The sequence below is a fragment of the Cnephaeus nilssonii genome (genome assembly GCF_951640355.1).
Source record: "Cnephaeus nilssonii genome assembly, chromosome: 12".
Lineage (NCBI taxonomy): Eukaryota > Metazoa > Chordata > Mammalia > Chiroptera > Vespertilionidae > Cnephaeus > Cnephaeus nilssonii.
This window is the reverse complement of record NC_137083.1, coordinates 75,854,609-75,876,733: the sequence shown is the minus strand read 5'-3', so window position 1 is coordinate 75,876,733 and position 22,125 is coordinate 75,854,609. Positions and strand designations below refer to the sequence as shown.

The 22,125-nt window shown below is 46.1% G+C and overlaps 1 protein-coding gene across 2 annotated transcripts; it reads right to left on the bottom strand.

Moving 5' to 3' along the window:
- Positions 1-5,989: 5,989 nt before the first annotated feature.
- Positions 5,990-13,687, bottom strand: LOC307108562 (GTPase IMAP family member 5-like). 2 transcript variants are annotated; one of them, XM_079786645.1, is made up of 3 exons: positions 13,602-13,687; positions 8,613-8,661; positions 5,990-7,415 (listed from the first exon to the last, which is right to left on the bottom strand). In XM_079786645.1, exons 2-3 carry the CDS (start codon positions 8,653-8,655, stop codon positions 6,529-6,531), a joined length of 930 nt encoding a protein of 309 aa, XP_079642771.1. In that variant the 5' UTR covers positions 8,656-8,661; positions 13,602-13,687; the 3' UTR covers positions 5,990-6,528. The 2 variants fall into 2 exon arrangements, with proteins under 2 accessions (XP_079642771.1, XP_079642772.1); XM_079786646.1 differs by having other exon boundaries at positions 8,613-8,658; positions 13,602-13,667.
- Positions 13,688-22,125: the final 8,438 nt, after the last annotated feature.

The following is a 22,125-nucleotide window of genomic DNA, read 5'->3' as shown; positions in this document are numbered from 1 at the left end:
GGGGGCTTAGAAACATGGAAAGCAGAAAAAGCAGACTTGCAGCCAGTGCGGTTCGCCACGCCATGGCCTGGTGGCGCCCTGAGGCCCCGCCCCGCCCTGAGACTCGCCCCGCCCTGAGACCCGCCCAGCTCGTTTTGCAGGTCCGCCCCGCACGTCTTGCAGGCACACCTGGGCTCCAAGCAACGGCTTTTGCATGTGGGTGGCCTGCCCTATGGCAGCTTGACCAGATAAACTGCGGTTCTAGTCGGACTGCTCTAGGGACGCTCAGACAGGAGGAGGAAACTGCAGTTTTTGCTGTAAGTCCTGCTGAGTGGTCTCAGGTAGTAGCTGACCTACACACCATTGGAGACCCAGAAACGAGGGCATCTAGTGGTCGGTGTGAGATGACACCAGATTTCAACCACTGGCATAAAAGACACATTCCAGAGGCAGACTCAGTGAGTGCCAAAGCCTTGCTGCACCAAGACCCGACCCATAAATCTGTCTCCTACACAGCAACTCTTCCTTTATAGACACAGAGGATCTGCACGGCCAATTGGCCTGGAGGACAATTCCTCCCAGTGACACCAACAACAATCAAGACTTAACTATACAAAGGAAGACCAAGATGGAGGCATAGGGCGGAAGCCTGATTGTTGCCTACCACAACAATTTTGAGTCTACGACGGGAGAGCAGAGCAGACACCATCCAGAACCACCGGAGGGCTGACTGAGCAGATGCTCTACAACTAGAATAAAAGAGAGAGGTACGCGGGATGATGCTGATGCCGGTGACCCAAAGACCACACACACTTTAAGAACTACGGCTCAGGCGACACAGTGGCGGCCTGGAACGTGCTCAGCGCAGTTCCCCCGGCGGTCTCCGGCTGAGGGGAAGGCCCCACTCGCTGCCGAGCACGGACAGACGAGCCACTGGGAGACATGGGGTGGGAGACTCCGCGCTTGCTGACCTCCGAGTCCTTCAAGAACCTCAACGCCCCAGAAGCGGCCAGGTGCGCACCGGAGCTTCGCCGAGCCCGCCGCCCAACGAGTTCTGCGGCGGCTGCCCTGGAGCTCTGAGAAAATGGCCGAAGGAACTACTGAGATGGAATTGACCAACAGGAAATGGGATCAAGAAGACGAAACTCCGCTGGGTCCCGGATCCGGGTGAAGCTGCGCGCCCCTGGGTCCGGGTGAGGCTGGGAACTGGGTCAGGGTGAGTCTGGGTCCCGGGTCCGGGTGAGGCCGTGGGCCCCTGGTTCCGGGTGAGCTTGGGTACCGGGTCCGGGTGAGGCCGCGGGCCCCTGGATCCGGGTGAGCCTGGGCCCCGGGTCCGGGTGAGGCCGCGGGCCCCTGGATCCGGGTGAGCCTGGGCCCCGGGTCCGGGTGAGGCCGCGGGCCCCTGGATCCGGGTGAGCCTGGGCCCCGGGTCCGGGTGAGGCCGCGGGCCCCTGGATCCGGGTGAGCCTGGGCCCCGGGTCCGGGTGAGGCCGCGGGCCCCTGGATCCGGGTGAGCCTGGGCCCCGGGTCCGGGTGAGGCCGCGGGCCCCTGGATCCGGGTGAGCCTGGGCCCCGGGTCCGGGTGAGGCCGCGGGCCCCTGGATCCGGGTGAGCCTGGGCCCCGGGTCCGGGTGAGGCCGCGGGCCCCTGGATCCGGGTGAGCCTGGGCCCCGGGTCCGGGTGAGGCCGCGGGCCCCTGGATCCGGGTGAGCCTGGGCCCCGGGTCCGGGTGAGGCCGCGGGCCCCTCGATCCGGGTGAGCCTGGGCCCCGGGTCCGGGTGAGGCCGCGGGCCCCTCGATCCGGGTGAGCCTGGGCCCCGGGTCCGGGTGAGGCCGCGGGCCCCTGGATCCGGGTGAGCCTGGGCCCCGGGTCCGGGTGAGGCCGCGGGCCCCTCGATCCGGGTGAGCCTGGGCCCCGGGTCCGGGTGAGGCCGCGGGCCCCTCGATCCGGGTGAGCCTGGGCCCCGGGTCCGGGTGAGGCCGCGGGCCCTCGATCCGGGTGAGCCTGGGCCCCGGGTCCGGGTGAGGCCGCGGGCCCCTCGATCCGGGTGAGCCTGGGCCCCGGGTCCGGGTGAGGCCGCGGGCCCCTGGATCCGGGTGAGCCTGGGCCCCGGGTCCGGGTGAGGCCGCGGGCCCCTGGATCCGGGTGAGCCTGGGCCCCGGGTCCGGGTGAGGCCGCGGGCCCCTGGATCCGGGTGAGCCTGGGCCCCGGGTCCGGGTGAGGCCGCGGGCCCCTGGATCCGGGTGAGCCTGGGCCCCGGGTCCGGGTGAGGCCGCGGGCCCCTGGATCCGGGTGAGCCTGGGCCCCGGGTCCGGGTGAGGCCGCGGGCCCCTGGATCCGGGTGAGCCTGGGCCCCGGGTCCGGGTGAGGCCGCGGGCCCCTGGATCCGGGTGAGCCTGGCCCCGGGTCCGGGTGAGGCCGTGGGCCCCTGGAACCGAGTGAAGCCGTGCCCCTGGGTCCGGCCAAGACCAAACCAGAGGGAGTCTGACCTGCATTACCACCATTTGTCCACCATCCAGAGCTGAGGGGTCAGTGCCGACATGCACTCATAAGGAACTGGTGGACATTGATATTTGGTCTCAAAAGAACTGTTGGTCCAGAAAGAAACTCACTACAGACTGATTCATTTGCCTGTCAGCATAACTATTATTGCTCGTCGCACATTCAATTCTTATAGGTATATCTCTAGTGACACATGATTTCGCTCATCTAGGGGAAATGATGAACAACATGGACTGATGAACAAGAACAGAACCAGAAACAAGGAGGCATCGATCGGACTATCGGGCCTCAGAGGGAGGATAGGGGAGGGTGGGGGGAGAAGGGAGAGATCAACCAAAGGTCTTGTGTGCATGCATAAGAGCCTAACCAATGGTTAAGTTCAACAGGGGGTTGGGGCATCCATGGGGAGGGGTGTGGGATGGGAATGGGGGGATGAGGACAAATATGTGACACCTTAATCAATAAAGAAATTAAAAAAAATAAAATTAAAAAAAAATAAATTACAAGGCAAAAAAAAAACAAAAAAAAAAACTCATGGACAAATCTTCCCCAATTTAAACTGTGAGATTGAGGCAGGGCACAAAGCATACAAAGTTCTCCTGATTTTTTAGTCACAGCTCATTTTAATATCCACAGATATGCACATTCACAACATACACACGACACACACACCACTCACAATACAAACACAATACACACATACATTCACAAACATAAAAATGCATAACACACATAAACATAACATACACAAAACATAATATGCACAATGCACCCATATTTCCAAACACAACACATACACAATATATGCACAAACATAGCACAAAAAACATATACATAACACACATACACACAAATTTAACATACATGAACACAACACACACCACTCACACAGTAGACTCACATCCACAACACACACTCACAAACATACAAACACATACATACACATATACACCACACATATGCATACACAAAAACATGATACTGTATACTATCCACACATATACACTTAAACACAACACACACACACTCATACCAACACACAAGCATAGCATACAAAAACATAATACACACAATTATGACATACAATCAGGAATACAACATACAAACAGACATACACAACATATACAAAAACATAACACAAGCACAAATACACACACAATGCACACTCAAAATATAGAAACACACAAACATAGCACGTACACAAACACAATACATACTTCACATGCATATACTCACAAGCATAACACATACGTATACATACAGAACAACACATGCAAGCAGAACAAACACAAATAAACACATACGGACACACTCACTCACACTCTTGGACTGAACTCGTTACTGGACACTCAAGAAGAGCAATAGCCATGTCCCCCGCCGCCCAGCACCACAGGCTCCTGTGAGTTCTTGGTTTCTCCTTTGGGGGCTGACACATGGAGGGACCTTGTCTGGAAGAAGTGGAAGAAACCACTGTAGGTACTGGAGCAGAAAGAGAACATTGCTTGTATTTTTCTGCAAAATGTGACCAAAAGCCCAGCCAAGAACTGCTCTAGGAAAAGCGGCTGTCTGCTATGAGTGGAGGAGCAGGAAGTGGGAGGGAGCACCAGAGCCAGGGCTTCCTGAGTGAGAACCCATGCTCTGTGCACTTTGTCTGCAGCCTTAGTGATATAAAGAGGCTGGACAAGAAGGGAGTACAGGTCTGCAGAGGTGGGGACAGAGGTTTCTGCTCTCCTGGGAGGCCCACAGAGAGACACAGTTCCCCTGCTCCTCTGGCCATGGTTGGGTTTGACTGTGCTGATTGGAACTGAAGCCACCTTCCAGCCACCAGCCTCAGAGCAGAGCTGGAACAAAGATGAGCCCCTGAATCACCCAGCCCAGAAGGCTACCCATCTCTAGCCTTCAGCCAGTGACTTCCCTAACAGTTTAAGCAACTTGAGTTTGCAGTCTTTTCTCACTGCATTTGGAAGCATCTGAGCATTTGGCAGTGCTCTTCATATTCCTTTAAAAAAGTTACTAACTTTCTCAGAACTTCCCTGTGCTCATTACATGAATACTCTGATGATGAGGCATGTAGAATAAATAACTTCTCTCTTCTTTTCCACGAATTAGGAAGGACCACCTTCTACTATTAAAGTGCCTACAGCATAGGAGACATTCACTGAATCCTGAATAAAGTGGGATCTCTTTTAGTAGCATTATTATTGAAAAATGACAGTGAGGGTGGAGAAAGGTGATCACCTCCAAGCAGGTGTATGCACTTTGTTATGCTCAGCGGAGAAACAAAGCTCATGTTTCAACACTTTCCAAGGAATTACTTAGGAGAACATTCATGTGTGAGCAAAGGGTTAATGTGACCCTTTCTCCTTCTCTGCCATAAAATATCTTTGGGAAACTCTCCAGCTTGACACCCCCTTGATATCTACAAAGGTGACTCATCATCTGGATTACCTAAGACTGACCCCAGATTTAGTCATTTACCCACCCAGTCACAGGCTGCCTGGGCCAACTGCAGCTCTCCCTTACAGGGTACTAATGAGCAGAGAAGGGGGAACAGCTACCAAAAGAAGGAGAGGGTGGAGCAGGGGCCACTTGAGGACTTCATCTGGCTTCTCATTTCCACTGACTTCGTGACCTCTGCCCAGATGTCATTCCAATGCCTGCTCTCTTCTCTTTGCTGCCATGGAAGAGTGGAACACCTCTCCCACCCCAGTTTCCCAGACAAAACACATGATTGTGCTGACTTAGGGGCTAAAGAGGCTACTTTAAAACACAGCTCCACCAACAACGGAAATTTACTGTAAATGGGGCAGGACCACATTGGCCTACCGCCAGTTTTACAGCCTCCCAGCTAAGAAGGAAGGGCTTTTATGTTTTAAAAGGCATCAAAAGAATAATGTTTTACCTCCACATATGAAATTTACATGAAATTCAAATTTCAGTTTTCACAAAGTTTTATGGGAGTACAGCACATCACTACCTAGTGTCCATGCATCGTTTCCTCTGTAAGTGACTGAAATCATGTAGTTTGCTGAGGCTAATTCACTATCTGGCTCTGCTCTATGGAATCCAATTTCATTTATTTACCAGCCACTGACTCTGCTTTCTCGATGGCCTCACCCCATCCCACCTCTGTGACCTGTTTTCTCACCTCCCACATGTCCATTTCCCCTCCCCACTTCCTCTCTAGCACCTTCACACCTCCTTAATTACCCCCAGAACATCCTCACCAACCTCTCAGAGTGTCATCCCTTACATCCTACAATGAAATAAGAGCCCCTTTTTTAATTAAATAAGAAATTCTGCTGCCACCTTCTGATAGAACATGCTCCTTCCCTCAACATGTAATACTGCAGTCCACTCACCTTCCTTCTTGCAACCCCACCCAAGAGATTTTAGGATGGTAGCTAGTTAGCTTATTTACCTCCATGATTTTTAACAAAACACACACAAAAAAATAAATATTTTTCCTTCATATTTTATTTATCTAGAAGCACATGACATGTCTGATACAAGGAAGAGAAACTGAAACTGAATCTAAGCAAAAAGCAAGTCAAGTACCTTAGAAACATAGACTGTTACAGAAAACTGGAATAATCAAACAATGCTGGAGAGTTTGGAGTCACACTTTATTCACCATGGTGGGCTTAGAGAAAATGAATTCAAATTCTAAGCAAGGCTACAAGCAGAACTTCCCTTTTTATTAGAGAGCCAGCCCTATGTGCACTTAATGGTTATCTCACTGCTGGCCTTGAAAACAACACAGTTCTATCCAATTAAAAAATACACCTGGCATGGCATTGAGATTATGGGCATATCTAGTCTCTGGCCTACACAGTCAGACAGCTAAATTTATCTTCCTCATTATTCAAGCAGGCTAAAGCAGGCTAGAAAGCAAAGTTATTTTTTTAGAATAAGAGTCCATCTAAGAAAAACAGCAGAGAATTCCAAACAGTAGTTTTACAAAATAGGGGTTAGCCTTCTCAAGACAAAGATGGTGATTCTGGGGTGGGGTGTGAGAAGCCATTGTAGAAATCAGCTGAAAGTGATCAGTATCCTGGAATAATACACACATTAATTAAAATGGCAAGAAATATCAGAAAGCATATCACAAAAAAGGCAGTTAACCCAATGTGAGAACACATCCACCTTTCGACTCTGAGAAGCACCCTGCACACCCAGTGACTCCGGGTCTCCTTCAGGTCTCCCCTTTGCTTGTCAACATGCATTTGCACCTTGGCCAGGTAGCTCCTGTACTTTTCTCCAAGGACGCCCCCCCTCCCCACCTGGAGCCTCTGTGCATCAGAGTAGAGGTCGTTTGTGTAGAAGGCACCCTGGTGCTCCCTCTCTAGGCTCTCGACCACAGCCATCAGATCCTCCAGCTGCTCCCTCTGCTCCTCTCCAGTGGCCCGGTTGTTGAAGCCACAGTACCTCCTCCCACACTCCTGGATCAGGCTCCTCAGGCTGTGGTTGTCTGTGTTGACTACGTACTCATCCAAGGACCCGTCCCCTAAGTCCTCCTTGCGGGTGAAGAGGACCACCACATATCTCATGGCTCCTTCCCCAAAGACCTCCTTCACCCTCCTCACTGCCACCGTGTCCTGGTCAGTGAAGCGTCCCAGCTGCGTTACCAGCAGCAGCACATGGGGCCCTGGGGCTGAGAGCAGGTAGCAGTCCCCAATGTCCTTGTACATCTCTTGGTCCTGGGACTTTGCCTCAAAGATGGAGGGTGTGTCAACCACCAGTATGTTCCTGCCATTCCACGTGCCTGTGGCCACCTGGCAGCTCCTGGTCACAGTCTGGGCCCCCAGCTTGGACTCAAACACAGGCTGGCAGAGGATGCTGTTCCCAGTGGCACTTTTTCCGCAGCCGGATTTGCCCACCAGGACCAGCCTCAATGAGGATACTGATGCAAACCAGTTATCTTCTACACTGCCTGAAAGAGAAAAATTGTGTGTCTTACTAAGCTAGTGATGCTTAAGATTTTTCAGTCATGGACCCTCATGGTATCTCATTAAAGCCATGGACCTTCCTCCCAGGAAACAGTCGTATCTAAATACATACAATAATTTGCCTGGCAACTTCATGAGAGTCATAGAAAATCCACATTGGAATCCCACTTTAGAGCCATAGTTAAGAATAAGAACTGCTACACTGAAGAGGATGCTCCAAGCCCTTCACCTAGACCAGGGAAGATACAGATTTTCTGCAAGAAAAGTGGTCCCTGTGTTTCCAGGGATGGTGCTTGGGCTAGTTTCATGCTAAATAAATATGAGATTAGAAGGAGGCAGAGAATGAGAAGTCACATATGTGAAAGCAATACCACCTCTTTTTCACTGACATCTTCCCAGGCACACATGTGTAGAAGTGCTCAACACATTCACCTAAACCTTGTGAGAAAAGGAAATGTCAGCTGAAGGTCCCTGGGTCACAGCTCTTAGGGTGGGGAGCTGGAGCCTGAAACTGAGACAACAGAAAGGTCATAGTTAATGTCAAGGGTAAAGTACAGGAGATAATCCTGGATGAGTGGCTGAAGAGGACTGGAATTTAAGACCATTAGTAGTACATGTGTTGGAAAGTTCACCTACTTGGCTGATTGAATTTCGGGAAGTTAACAAAACTGGTGTTGAGAGAGTGACACTGACCCAAGAATTAAAGCTGTCAAGCATTAGAGGGTGAGAACCTGAGGAGTCCTAGAGTCCTTATGAGCCCAAGTGGATTCCAAGTTCATTGTAGGCTCCTAAAATGTAGTATTTTAACCCTTCTACTCTGTGTTGATTCTTCCTTTCCAGCAGTATTCTGGGAAGTTTTGCAGCAAACACAATTACTAAATCTCTCTGGGGAACTTTTCTATTCTTCAGCTGAGAGCAGACAAGGAAACAGAAATTTTATTCATAATTCATTTCAAAATCCTCCAACTTCTGACTTGAAGTTTCATTTCCACATTCCCTCACATCACGTGCACGGAGAGTGTCGTATTGTAGGTGTCACTTGGGTGGGGACGTGATGATGGTGGGGAAGGTAAAGAACAAATGAGCACTTTCTTTTTCTTCTTCAGTTTAAAATCACTGTGTTTATGCCACTGTGTTTGAGGTGAGGGACAGTGTCTCTTGAGAACTTGAGTCTTTCTTACCTTCAGTCATAGTTCCATATCTGGTCTTTGGAAGTTCTTCCATTCTCTTCTGGAATAAAAACAGGAACAGAATAAAAAGCAAGTGTCCACATGGGAGTTGATAAGGCCTGAGGACACCTCCAGTTCAGACTCATAAGACTAATGCTCCATTGAGAAGTCATTTCCGTGGCTAATCTCTAACTCACATTATACCTGCACACATCTATAAATAATTTTAAGCAAACCTTGGGATGCTAACACATTTGAGTAAACATTTTGTCCAATTGGGTTTTTTTTTAAACCTAATTTTATTTATTTGAGAGGGATGGAGAGGGAGAGAAAGAAGCATCAATGATGAGACAGAATCATTGATCAGCTGCCTCCTGCATGCCCCCTACTGGGCATCGAGCCTGCAACCAGGGCAAATGCCCTGTCCCAGAATCGAACTATGACCTCCTGGTTCATAGGTCGATGCACAACCAATGAGCCACACCAGCCGGGCTCCAATTATTTATTAACAGTTAAGCTGTTTCAAATACATGGTTGTTGCAAAATAATCCCCATATGCTGTATATCTCTGTGCACATGTGCAAGAATTGATCTGGGATGGACAGGTCCCATCTGACTAGATATTGACAGGTCCCATGTGACTAAAGAGCACTCGTGCGAATTCTTGCTGACACCAGCTGTGTGTAAGAAGTCCCCAAATCTGCATTTGCACTTGGTGATATTGGACTTTCCATGTTTTCATCACCCTTAGGGGCATAAATATGGATGTCTTAATTGGTTTACACTTCATTTTACTGACTAGCATTGAATTCAAGAATGGTTTTCATGGTTTGTTTGTTAATCAGGTTGCTTCTATTATATAGACATGATACTTTTCTATTCATTTAATGAGGGGTTTTTTGGGGCCCTTTTTAAGAAAACCTCAAATTTTCACACTATTAGAATATACTAAGACAAGTTCCTTCCTTTCTTTCATCCTTTCTTATTGCTTTTCCTTCCCTTTCAATCCTTCCTCACTTTCTTAAGCCCAGCACCACCCTGTCCCATATGCTGTCCTTGATTCTGGAAAATTATACTCTAGATCTTGCTAAACCTGCTCAAATTATGTGACACCTTTTCTATTTTAGATGACCTTTTGTGAGATTTGGAAACCTCAGATAATATGTAGGAATCAATCTATCTATCGATGTGGTAAAGATGATAATGACAGTGGTGACCATGTTGATTGTGAACTTCATTGTTGTGGAAATTCTCTGTGTGGCCATTTATAGCTTTCTAAGTTCTTTCATGTACATTACTTTAAGTGTTCTCCATAATTAAGGTAAATCTTAAATTTTGATTAAAATGTTTAGAAACTAAGCAACAAATGATCTACCCAGGGTCACAGAATTGCCATGGAGCTAAGACCTAAAAAGAGGCTCTTTTTGCAGGTGTTTTCTCCTTTATTCCACAGAAAGAAAGCTGATTATTCTAAATAAGTCCACAGCCTCTTGGTGTCACACATTCAATGTGGCCATCTCATGTTCAGGACATAAATTAAAGGTGACATGCTGTAAACCTGTCCTGAAATCATCAAAAAAAATTGTATTGCAAAATCTTCAGTACATGTTTTTCCAAGAAAAGATTCTTCAGAGAAAAGGCAGTTGGGGGCCGGAGTTCTTCTGAATTTGAACACTTCATTGTAAAACAATCTGGTGTTTAACTGACTTATCAGTGTGATCCAAATGGAGCGAGTTGCCTGACACAGAAAAGTTAATCAAACTCAGATTACATTAGCCAATGAAGAGTAGTTCTCCTGGACCATCTTCAGAATGTGTCAGGTGGCAGGGGAGATGTGCCCACAGGGAAATTGGCTTTTAGGCAGAAATTAACAAATAACAAAGTGTCCCAGGAGAGACAGAAAGGATAGTGATGAAGATGCTATAATAAGTCACAAACAAAAGATTAACAGGACAGAATAAAGCCTAGGAAAAGACTGGGGGAAGCATGGCAGACATGCAGGAATGTGGTGCAGGTCAATCTCAGTGCAGGCAAAGGTGTCAGAGGAGGCAAGAATGTGAGGATCAGAATGGAATCAGATTCCTTCTCTAAAAGGAAAATTTTACTCATCTTCTCCAAAATTGGGCCAGGTAGTGGCAGGTAGTGTGCAAGCTGATGTTATAACAGCATTGGCAGGACAATAAGAGGGTCTAATTCAGGCAGGGGGTTGAAGGAAATTATGTACCTTCTGATTTTAAAATTACATGAGCCTGGTTTTATTATGATGATACCTTATTTTATCAAACCATGAGAAAGCAGGCTCTCTCCTGCTGTTTTAGGAAAATCCAACTATTTCTTGTCTGCCGTGTTCATAAGTGTCTCCTTCACTCATATGACACAGTTCCCTTAATCCCTAGGATTACATTCCCTTATTTTGTAGTTTAATTTTTGCAATTTCTAGATACTTCTCTCACATAAGGTTCAGCAGACAGAGGGGATGTCCTTGTGCCTGAACATGAATCTGTTTGCCATGTAGCTGAGTCCTATGTCAAGTCAGAGGAAAGGTGTGGGCTGTTGGAGAGGAGAATGGAATGGTTTCCAGAAGGACAAGGTCATGAGACAATGTGTACTCAGGGTTCTCCTATTGAACAGGTGCTCAGAAGGGCGAGGTTAAGGAGTTAAGAGGGTAAAATGAGAAGCATGCCCCCACCTAGCTGAGCACCTGGGGAGATTCATTTTTCTTATTTGTCCAATGAGCTGAGAATAATTGTCCACCTTCCTGAAATCGTGTGAGTCCTCTGGAGATGCAGTGGGCTAAGCAGTAGGCAATTAGTTGGAAAGCCTAGTGTGCTGTGGAATGTGCTAGGCTGTGGGCTCAGGGCAAGTGGTTCCCAAGCCTATTTCCCCTCCTATAAACCCATTGTTGCAACTTGCACCACCATAATGCTCCCATTTCACCGATGAGTGAAACCAGAAGTAGGGTAACCTGTGTGATGTCACACCTGCAAAGAGTGGCTGTGCTTATATCTCAGGTTCTCAAATTCCCAGTGTGCTGGACCCTTCCTTGAGTTCCTTTCCCTGGCCTGGTGCTGTGGGCATGGTGCTAGCCAGCCTGAGGAAGGTGATGGGTGGTCTCTGGAAGGGACAGGCAGTGGGCACATGCTGTAAAGAGGAGCTGCCTTTACAGGCAGATGCTGTAAAGAGGAGCTGCTTGGATAGGCAGTGTTCCAGGGCACTGGGCTGCTGAGAAGGAAGTAGAAAATAGGCTCAACTTCGTCCTGAGCCCCACTCACTGCTGAAGGGGACGTGACCTCATGGTGGGCAGGGAAACTGATACAACGAGGCCCTGGAGAACTGTGAGGGTACAACAAGCTGTCTGTTACTTTAAAGGGATGTTTCCTGTAAGAGCCTTTATGCTGCCATGTCCCCTCACTTTTCCTCTTTATGACATCAAAATAAGCAATATTTGGAAGAAGAGGTTATAAAAGCAATGAGGGACACTATCCCCACACCTGACCCTCCATATTCAGAAACAGAACCTGGACACAAGGAAGTTCTTATGGGGCACCAGCCACCCCCCTCAGCACCCATTCCAGAAGCTCCTACCTGCCCCGCCTTTCTCCCTTGGGCCTTTCTCAAAGCTCTGCTTCTAGAATGGTCCTGCTTACTAGGGACAGAGCAGCACTACTGGTCCACAGAGGGCCTGGAAATCCAACCTGATGGAGTGACTTTGATGGGCTCCCCAAACCATGAGTGCTGGCTGCCTCTTCTCTACCATCTGACACACCAGCCTGGGGGACTTAGGGGGACTGGAAAGTTGTGTTTCTATTTATTCCAGTGGCAGTTGGAGCAGGGCTATAGTTCCTCTATTTGTCACCTGGTCACACATTCAAAACTGGAGCCGTGAACATAGAACAATTACCTTGCAAAGCCACAAAAACCCTTTTAAATCAACACACTCTAATGATGGACACCAGAGCGTAAATGGAGAAAGAGCCACCGATTCAGAGAAAAGACCAGGAATTTAGCTAAAGCTAGGAGTCCTGGTCAACAGTGGAGATGAGAAGGTACAGGACTGACAGTACCCAGGGGTAAGCCATTTAGAACTTCACTCAGAATTTGGAGTGGGACATAGAAAATTCTTGTAAATCCAGAGAGCTGAAATCTGGGGTTACAAACACATTCTGTCATTGACGAATGTCATTGAGGATCTTATATGTTAAACCTCCAAAGTACCTAATCTATTCACCGAGTCCAGGGCGTCCTGAACCTCCTGTCTTTGGGAATCATCTAGGAGATTCTGGAAAATGTGTGTTTCTTGGAGATTTAGTTCACATATCCATAATTTTAGATGCACTCAGTCCAAGATCTGGGTTTCTGGGTCAGTTTTCCAAGTCTAACCTCTTAGTCATGCAGAGGAAGGGAGGGGTTCCAAGGGCTCAGCCATCCACACACTCCTGGGCAGTTTGGGCTGGGGAGCAGGTGTTTAAGAGCACAGACAGGTAGGGCAAGGGATTGGAGACCATAATCATGATCATGACTTTAGCCATCTCCTGCAAGACACTTTGTGGACACTTGGAAATGAGAGTTCCTGGTGATTCAGACCAGAAGCTCTGAGGTTAGCCTCGCTTCTATATCTTCAGAAATCTCCCTGCCTGTGCCGAATATGCACCTTAGGAGTGTTTTCTGCCTTCTAAAGCATGTTTTGGCCCCTGCAAGTGAATGAGCAGCCCCCTTCTTTCCTTGCTAGGGGGATAGGTTAGGAGATGGCTTAGTCCCCAGTTAGAGTGTGGGCATCCAGGCTGCAGTTGTTTAATGCGGATCCTGACCCTACTGAGTGTTAAATTCAGACATCCTTACACACCTGGGAGTATGGAGTTACTCTTTCTAGATCCCACTCCCCTTCCTGGTACCTACTAGAATGGAGGTGCTCACTCAGTGAGCTTCTTGCAGGCACTGAATTCTTCCAGGTCCTCACAGCTCCTATTCCCTGGCCAGTTCTCTTCCCCTCCTGGTACTCACCTTTCCTGCAGAATTGGTGACGCTGGCCCCAGAAGCCCCTGACCTACTGCTGTCCTCTGGTTGTGAGTGCTCTTCCTCCAAGCGCACAGGGAAGTGTCCCGCCTCTCAGACCTCAGAGGGAAGGAAGCCCAGGGAGGGAGGTCCAGGGATGACAACTTAAAGAGACAGGAACATGTGCCACTGAGGGAGTGGGATGGAAAGTTTCCACTAAGAAACCCTGCTTTGGACTGTGGTGATTTCCTCAGAAGGTCCCTGTGACACCAGCACTTGTCTGCCTCAGGGGCTATAACTTCAGAGGAGAAGAGCATTTTAGGTTTCTGAGCCTCTTTTCACTTCTAGTCTTGATCACTAATCTTAAATCCTTTTGATTTTAGGTCTTTTCCTATAAAATGGCCTCTTGCAAGCCGCCTTCCCTGGGACAGGGCCACCAAGGTGGTCCTGGTGCCAGGACATCACCTGCAAAGTCCCATTATTCTCAAAGGCAAGGAAGGCGTTTGCAACCATTCAAAATGGGAGAACAGGGAGAGGATGAAAACTTTCCCTCAGGGCTTCCTCTAGCCACCTGTGTAGGTCTCTTCCACCAGAGGGTCATGAGGAAGGTGAGAGAAATAACCAGTTACTGTATGGAGGGAGGGAGGCTAGGATTATGATGATGGGGGCCTGACCTGGTTAACAAGGATATGTCTAATTCACTCAGTCTGGAATTGAATTTGCCCATACTGAGGTGTTTTACTTAATCTGAAGCCAATCAGCTGGGTTCTACTTTTTACCCATTCTTGCCAGCTCCTTCTCTGTAGTGAAGAACCACCTAGCTTTACCCTATCAGCTGTATTAAGACACTAGAGGCCTGGTGCACGAATTTGTGCATTGGTGTGGTCCCAAGGGTGGGGGAGGGCTGGGATGCCATCAGCCCTCTGGGCAGGCAGTGGGATGCCCTTTGCCCCTGCCACCCCAGGATCCAGATTCGTCCCGCTGACATCCACGCCAGTTTTCGGGAGCCACCTGGCAGCCGCTTTTATATCCTTTCTTCTTTGTGGAACGTCTAGGGAGGGGAAGTGGCCTCAGTGCCCGAAGCTGACTTCCAGGAAGCTGGCAGTGCTATCAGGATCATGCCGGCAGCACTGGTCCATTAGTGCCTGGCCTGTTCTTCGAAGATTGGACCTGCAGGACTACTGAGGGAGTGGCTGCCACCAGGCTGGTGGGCCTCTGGGATGGTTCTGTCAGCTGAGTGGTGCTCCTGCTGTGGGTGCGCACTGACCACTTGATCACTAGGGGGCAGCTCCTGCATTGAGCATCTAACCCCTGGTGGTCAGTGTGCATCATAGCAACTGGTGGTTCAGTCATAATGGTGACTTAGGCTCTTATATATAGAGATAGTTGACATGTATCATTGTATAAGTTTAAAGTATACAATGTGTTGATTAGGTATGTTTATATATTTAAAAATGATCATTATCATTTGCTAACACCTGCATGAGGCCCATTAAGACCTACTCTCTTAGCAACTTTCAAGTATGCAACTCAGTGTTATTAACAACTAGAGGCCCAGTGCATGAATTTGTGCATGGGAGGGGTCCGTTGGTCTGGCTGGCGATCGGGGCTGGGGGGGGGGGGGGGGTGATTGGAGCCAATCAGGGCCAATTGGGGCCATTTCACCCACTCCTGCTTGGGGCCAATGGGGGCTGGCCGGCTGGTGGAGGGAGGGATTGTGGGAGGTTGGCTGGCCATGGGAGGTTGGCTGTGGGAGCGCATTGACCACCAGAGGGCAGCTCCTGCATTGAGCATCTGCCACCTGGTGGTCTGTGCACGTCATAGCTACTGGCCAGTCATCCGGTCGTCCAATCGTAATGGACACTTAGCTACTGGCCAGTCATCCGGTCGTCCAATCGTAATGGACACTTAGCTACTGGCCAGTCATCCGGTCGTCCAATCGTAATGGTCCATCTCTCCTACTCGTGACATACTTCGGTGTCTCCGCATTTTGGCAGCCTCCCTGTGTTGATGGAGTGGCTTTGTGTGGTCAGTGACCTATAGGGGCCGGTAGCTCAGCTTCCCCAATCACTCTAGGTGGTCACTCTTGGTACACCCCTTTGTGGGCTGAGTGGAAAGTCTTGGTGTAGTTAAAAGCCTTGATTTCTGTTGGTACACTGGGAGGAATTGACCTCCAGGCCAATTGGCTGTGAGGACCTGCTGTGTCTATAAGGGAAGAATTGCTGTGCTGGAGACACAGTAGGGCTTTGGTGCTCACTGAGTCTGCCTCTTGAATGTGTCCCTTATGAGAGTGGTTGAAATCTGGTGTCGTCCACACCGACCACTAGATACCCTAGTGTCTGGATCTCCAATGGGGTGCAGGTCTGAGGCCTCCCAGCAGGAGCTACAGCAAGAGCTACAGTTTTCTCCTCTTTACGTGGGCGGTTTTGGAGCAGTCTGACTGGAGCTGCAGTTAATTTGGTTGAGCTGCCACAGAACAGGCATTTATATGTAAAAGCCGCTGTGTGGAGCCTGGGAGGGTTTGTAGAATGTGCGGGGCGGGGTCTCAGGGCGGGGCGGGGTCTCAGGGCATCTCTAGGCTGGGGCATGGCCAACGGCCATGGCTTCCTTCAGCCGTCTCTGCCTTTCTGGGTTTCCAAGTCCCCGTGTCCCACGCTCCAGCGCAACAAACCCTGGTTGCTGGGCGCACCTCTGCAGAAAAGTCACTCTCACTCTCCGACCGATGGCCAAGAGTCCAGCTTCTCCCCGTAGGCGTCTGCGTCCCCTGCGTGTCCCCAGAAACTGGAGTTCAGAGTGATCGGGAGTTTGTCTCCCTTCGGTTTGAAGAAAAGCCGCGTGCCCAGTCGCCCGCCACCAGCCTGCTTCGCGCGCAACTCCGTACCTCAGCTCTCCAGCGTTTGCGCTCCCTTCTCTTCTTAGTTGTCAATCTACCACTCAGCCAGCTTTCCCGTGGTTCTGGGTGGTAGACGTTTTGTTTTTTAGTTGTATTTTTGAAATTGTTGTGCGAGGCGGCAGTTTAGTTGTTTAACTTTGCCGCCATCTTGGTTCCTCCAAAGGGAGAATCTTAAGGGCTACAGTAGAGAGACAGAAAGTTACCTACAAGGGATCTCCCATTAGACTATCAACTGATTTCTCAACAGAAACACATCAGGCCAGAAAGGGATGGAATGAAGTATACAAACTGATGTAAAGCAAGGGATTGAGTCTAAGAACACTCTATCCAGCAAGGCTATCATTCAAAATTGAAGAGGAAATCAGGAGTTTGACAGGCAAAAAAAAGTTTAAGGGGATTTATTACCACCAAGCCAACAATGCAAGAAATGCTAAAGGGATTGTTATAAAAAGAAGTAGAACAGGAACAAGGAACATAGGCATAAAGAATAAATATGGGAACAAATAAATACCTATTAATAAAAACCATAAATGTAAATGGATTAAATGCTCCACTAAAAATACATAGGATAAGAAAACATGACCCACATATTTGCTGTCTACAAGAGACCCACCTCACAACAAAGGACACAAACTGAAATAGGAGAAATGGGGGGGGAAAAGTTTATCAGGCAAATGGAAATGAAAAGATGCTGGGTTAGCAATACTTAAATATGACAAAATAGACCTCAAAGTGAAGGCCATAACAAGAGATAAGAAAGGTCATTCCATAATACTAGGAGGATCAATAAAACAAGAGGGTATAACTCTGGTAAACATATATGCACCAAATATAGGAGCACCAAAAGCATAAAAACACTTTTGCAAGATATCAAGGGAGACGGACAGAAATACAATCATAGTAGGGGATTTTAACACCCCATTGACATCACTGGATTAATTCTTCTAGACAAAAAATCAACAAGGAAACAGCAATCCTAAATGACTCACCAGATCCTATGAAATTAATTGACATATTCAGAACATTTCACCCCAAAGCTATGGTATATACATTCTTCTCAAGTACACATAGAACATTTTCAAAGATAGACCGCATATTGGGACACAGGCAAAATCTCTCATAATCCAAGAGGACTGAAATCATATCAAGCATTTTCTCAGATCACAAAGGCATAATATTATAAATCAATTACAATAAAAAAAATACTGGGAGGCTAAATACCATGCTGTTAAACAATGATTGAGTTACCAAGGAGATCAAAGAAGAAATAAAAAACATCCTGGAAACAAATGACAGTGAAAACACAACAATCCAAAATCTATGGAACACAGCGAAAGCAGTCCTGAGAGGGAAATTCATAGCTTTATAGGCCTACTTAAAAAGAAAGGAAGAAAAGAAAGAAAAGAAAGAAAAGAAAGAAAAGAAAGAAAAGAAAGAAAAGAAAGAAAAGAAAGAAAGAAGGAAGGAAGGAAGGAAGGAAGGAAGGAAGGAAGGAAGGAAGGAAGGAAGGAAGGAAGGAAGGAAGGAAGGAAGGAAAAGAAAAGAAAAAAAAGAAAGAAAAGAAAGAAAGAAGAAAAGAAAAGAAAAACTGGTAATAAATTATCTAACTCTACAACTTAAAGAGAAAGAGAGCAGCAAGAAAAGCCCAAAGTGAGCAGAAGGAAGGAGCTAATAAAGATCAGAGTAAAAATAAATGACAGAGACAATAAATAAATAAATAAATAAATAAATAAATAAATAAATAAGATCAATAAAACCAAGAGCTGGTTCTTTGAAAGGATAAATAAGATTGATGAATTTCTAGCCAGGTTCACCAAGAAACAAAGAGAGGGCCTCAAAGAAACAAACACAGACATGAAAGAGGCGAAATAACAACAGACCCCACAGGAATAGAAAATATTGTAAAAAAAAAAATACTATGAACAACTCTATTCCAACAAACTGGTCAACTTAGATGAACTAGACATATTCCTAGAAAAATACGACCTTCCAAAACTCAATCAGGAAGAATAAAAACACCTGAATAGGCCAATAACTATGAAGATAATTAAAGCAGTAACCAAAAAACTTCCAACAAACAAAAGCCCTGGGCCAGAAGGCTTCACAGGGGAGTTTTACCAAACATTCAAAGAAATTAAAACCTATTATCCTCAGACTATTCTAAAAAATTTGAGAGAAAGGAACACTTCCAAGCTCTTTCTATAAGGTCAGTATTACCCTAATCCCAAAACCAGATAAACACACTACAAAGAAAGAGAATTATAGGCCAATATCCCTAATTAACATAGATGCTAAAATCCTCAACAAAATTCTAGCAAATCGGATCCAGCATTATATTAGAAAGATCATACTCCATGACCAAGTGGGATTTATTCTGGGGATGCAAGGCTAGTACAATATCTGCAAATCAATAAAAATGATACATCACATAAAGAAACTGAGAGACAAAAATCACATGATCATATCAATTGATGCAGAAAAAAGCATTTGACAAAATCCAGCACCATTTATTAATAAAAACTCTCAGAAAAGTGGGAAGAGAGGGATTATACCTCAACATAATAAAAACCTTATATGGCATACCTACAGCCAACATCATACTCAATGGGCAAAAACTACAACCTTTTCACCTAAGAACAGGAACAACACAGGGATGCCCACATTCATCATTCCTGTTCAACATAGTACTGAAAGTGCTTGCTATAACGATTAGACAAGAAAAATAAATAAAAGGCATCCAAATTGGAATAGAAGAAGTAAAACGGTCATTATTTGCAGATGACATGATATTGTACCTATAAAATCCTAAAAACTCTATCACAAAACTACAAGACTTAGTAAATGAATTCGGCAATATAGCAGGATACAAAATTAACAGGCAAAGCCCAGAAATCTATGGCTTTTTTATATACCAATAATGAATTCACAGAAAGATAAATTAAAAACAAATCCTATTTACCATTGCAACAAAAATTTAAGATACCTAGGAGTAAAGTTAACTAAGGAGTAAAAGACCTGTACTCAGAAAACTATAGGACGTTGAAAAAATGACACAAAGGAAGATATAAAAAAGTGGAAGAATATACCATGTTCATGGAATGGTAGAATCAACATCATTAAAATGTCCATACTATCCAAAGCAATCTATAGATTCAATACAATCCCCATTAAAATACCAACCACGTATTTCACAGACCAAGAAAAAAACTCTCCAAAAATTCATATGGAATAAAGAAAAGACCCTAAACAGCTAGAGCATTCCTGAGAAAAAAGAACAAAGTAGGAGGGATCTCAATACCAGATATCAAGCTATATTACCAAGTCACTGTCCTCAAAACTGCCTGGTACTGGAACAAGAACAGACATATAGACCGGTGGAAGAGAACAGAGAACCCAGAAATCGGCCCAAACCACTATGCTCAATTAATATTTGACAAAGGAGGTAAGAGCATACAATGGAGTCAAGACAGTCTCCCAATGGTATTGGGAAAATTGGACAGACACATGCAAAAATATGAAACTAGACCACCAACTTACACCATACACAAAAATAAACTCAAAATGGATAAAGGACTTAAACATAAGACGGGAAAGCATAAAAATATTAGAGGAATCCACAGGCAGCAAAATCTCAGCATATGCTGAAGCAATATCTGCACCGATACAGCTCCTAGGGCAATTAAAACTAAAGAGAAAATAAATAAATGGGACTATATCAAAATAAAAAGCTTCTGCATAGCAAAAGAAACATCAACAAAACAACAAGAAAGTCCAATGCATGGGAGAACATATTTGCCAATGTTATCACCAATAAGGGTTTAATCTCCAACATTTACAGGGAACTCATACAACTTAACAAAAGAAAGATAAGCAACCCAATCAAAAAATGGGCAATGAACGTAAATAGATACTTTTCAAAAGAGGACATTAGGAAGGCCAAGAGACATGAAAACATGCTCAAAGTCACTAATTATCCAAGAGATTCATATCAAAACGACAATGCAGTACCATCTCATACCTATCAGAATAGTTATCATCAACAAATCATCAAATGACAAGTGCTGGTGAGGATGCAGAGAAAAAGAAGCCCTCATGCACTGCTGGTGGGAATGCAGACTGGTGCAGCCATTGTGGAGAACAGTATGGAGTTTCCTCAAAAAATTAAAAATGGAACTCCCATTTGACCCAGTGAGCCCACTTCTATGAATATATCCCAAAAAACTATAAACTCTAATCAGAAAGGATATATGCACCCCTATGTTCATAGCAGCACAATTTACCATAGCTAAGATTTGGAAACGCCTAAGTGCCCATCAGCAGATGAGTGGATTAAAAACCTGTTGTACATGTACACAATGGAATACTACGCTGCGGTAAAAAGGAAGGAATTATTACCATTTGCAGCAACATGGCTGGAACTGGAGAGCATTATGCTAAGCAAAATAAGCCAGTCAGAGAAAGATAAATATCACGTTATCTCACTCATTTTGGGGATTATAATGAACAACATAAAGTGATGAGCAAAAACAGATCCAGAGACAGAGAAGCATCAATCAGACATTCAAACCTCAGAGGGAAGGTAGGGGAGGGTGGGGATAAGAGGGAGAGATCAATCAAAGGACTTGTATACATGCATATAAGCCTGATCAATGGGCACAGACACCAGGGTGATGAGAGCATGAGCAAGGGAGTGAGGGGCGCAATGGGGGGATAAAGACATATAGGTAATACCTTAATCAATAGAGAAAAATGTGCCTAGAATAAAATAAATTAAGATATTTGGGAAGAGATAGTTTTAATTCTGAGAGAGCTGGAAATTATTCAGGAGGGGAAGATTATCACCTTTTCTCTTCACTTTATCTCTGCCCCTTTCATAGCATCATATTCAATATTCTTGTCCTATACTTTTGAAAACGTTTTTATGTTCAAATAAATATACAGTTACAGGGAGTAGGAAAGACAGTAAAGATATATGTTACATAACTCTAGAGCAATATCAAAGCCAGGAAATTGGCATTAATTCAAAGTGTGGGTATAGTGCTATGCCATTTTATCAGATATTGATTCCAGTAATCATCACCACAATTAAGATACAGAACTATTTCATCCCAACAAAGATCAATTGATATCAACATTGTATCACTTTGAGTAAAGTATGTTAGAGAATGTTATACATTTTCTTTCCACCATCAAAAAATTTAGAAAACTCAAGGGAGAAGGATAGTCTATTATATTTACCCACAATTTTTCTTTCATCCTGATGTTCCAAGACTTCTTTTTTTTTATTTCCAGCGATTTCCTAGGCCAGGAAAGTGGGAGACACAAGGGAATACACCCTTTGATTAAAATATTCTTCATCTTCTTTAGCAGTCAGAGGAATGGTGGCATGAGAGATCCCCTTGGCCTCTCCCCTTGAAACATTAACAAATTGATCAACTATAACTCAACAAAGGAGTCCTTGCTCAATATAGAGGCACACCTGAGAGACCCAGGCATTGAAGCACCTACGGGGGAGGGGGGGGGCGGTCAGGGGGGGGAGGGGAATGGGAAGAAACAGGGAGGCAAGAAAAAAGGAAACCTTAGCCACTCTGCAGCCCTGCAGTGGGAGCCTATGGCCAGCTCAGCCTGGAAAGTGAAGTA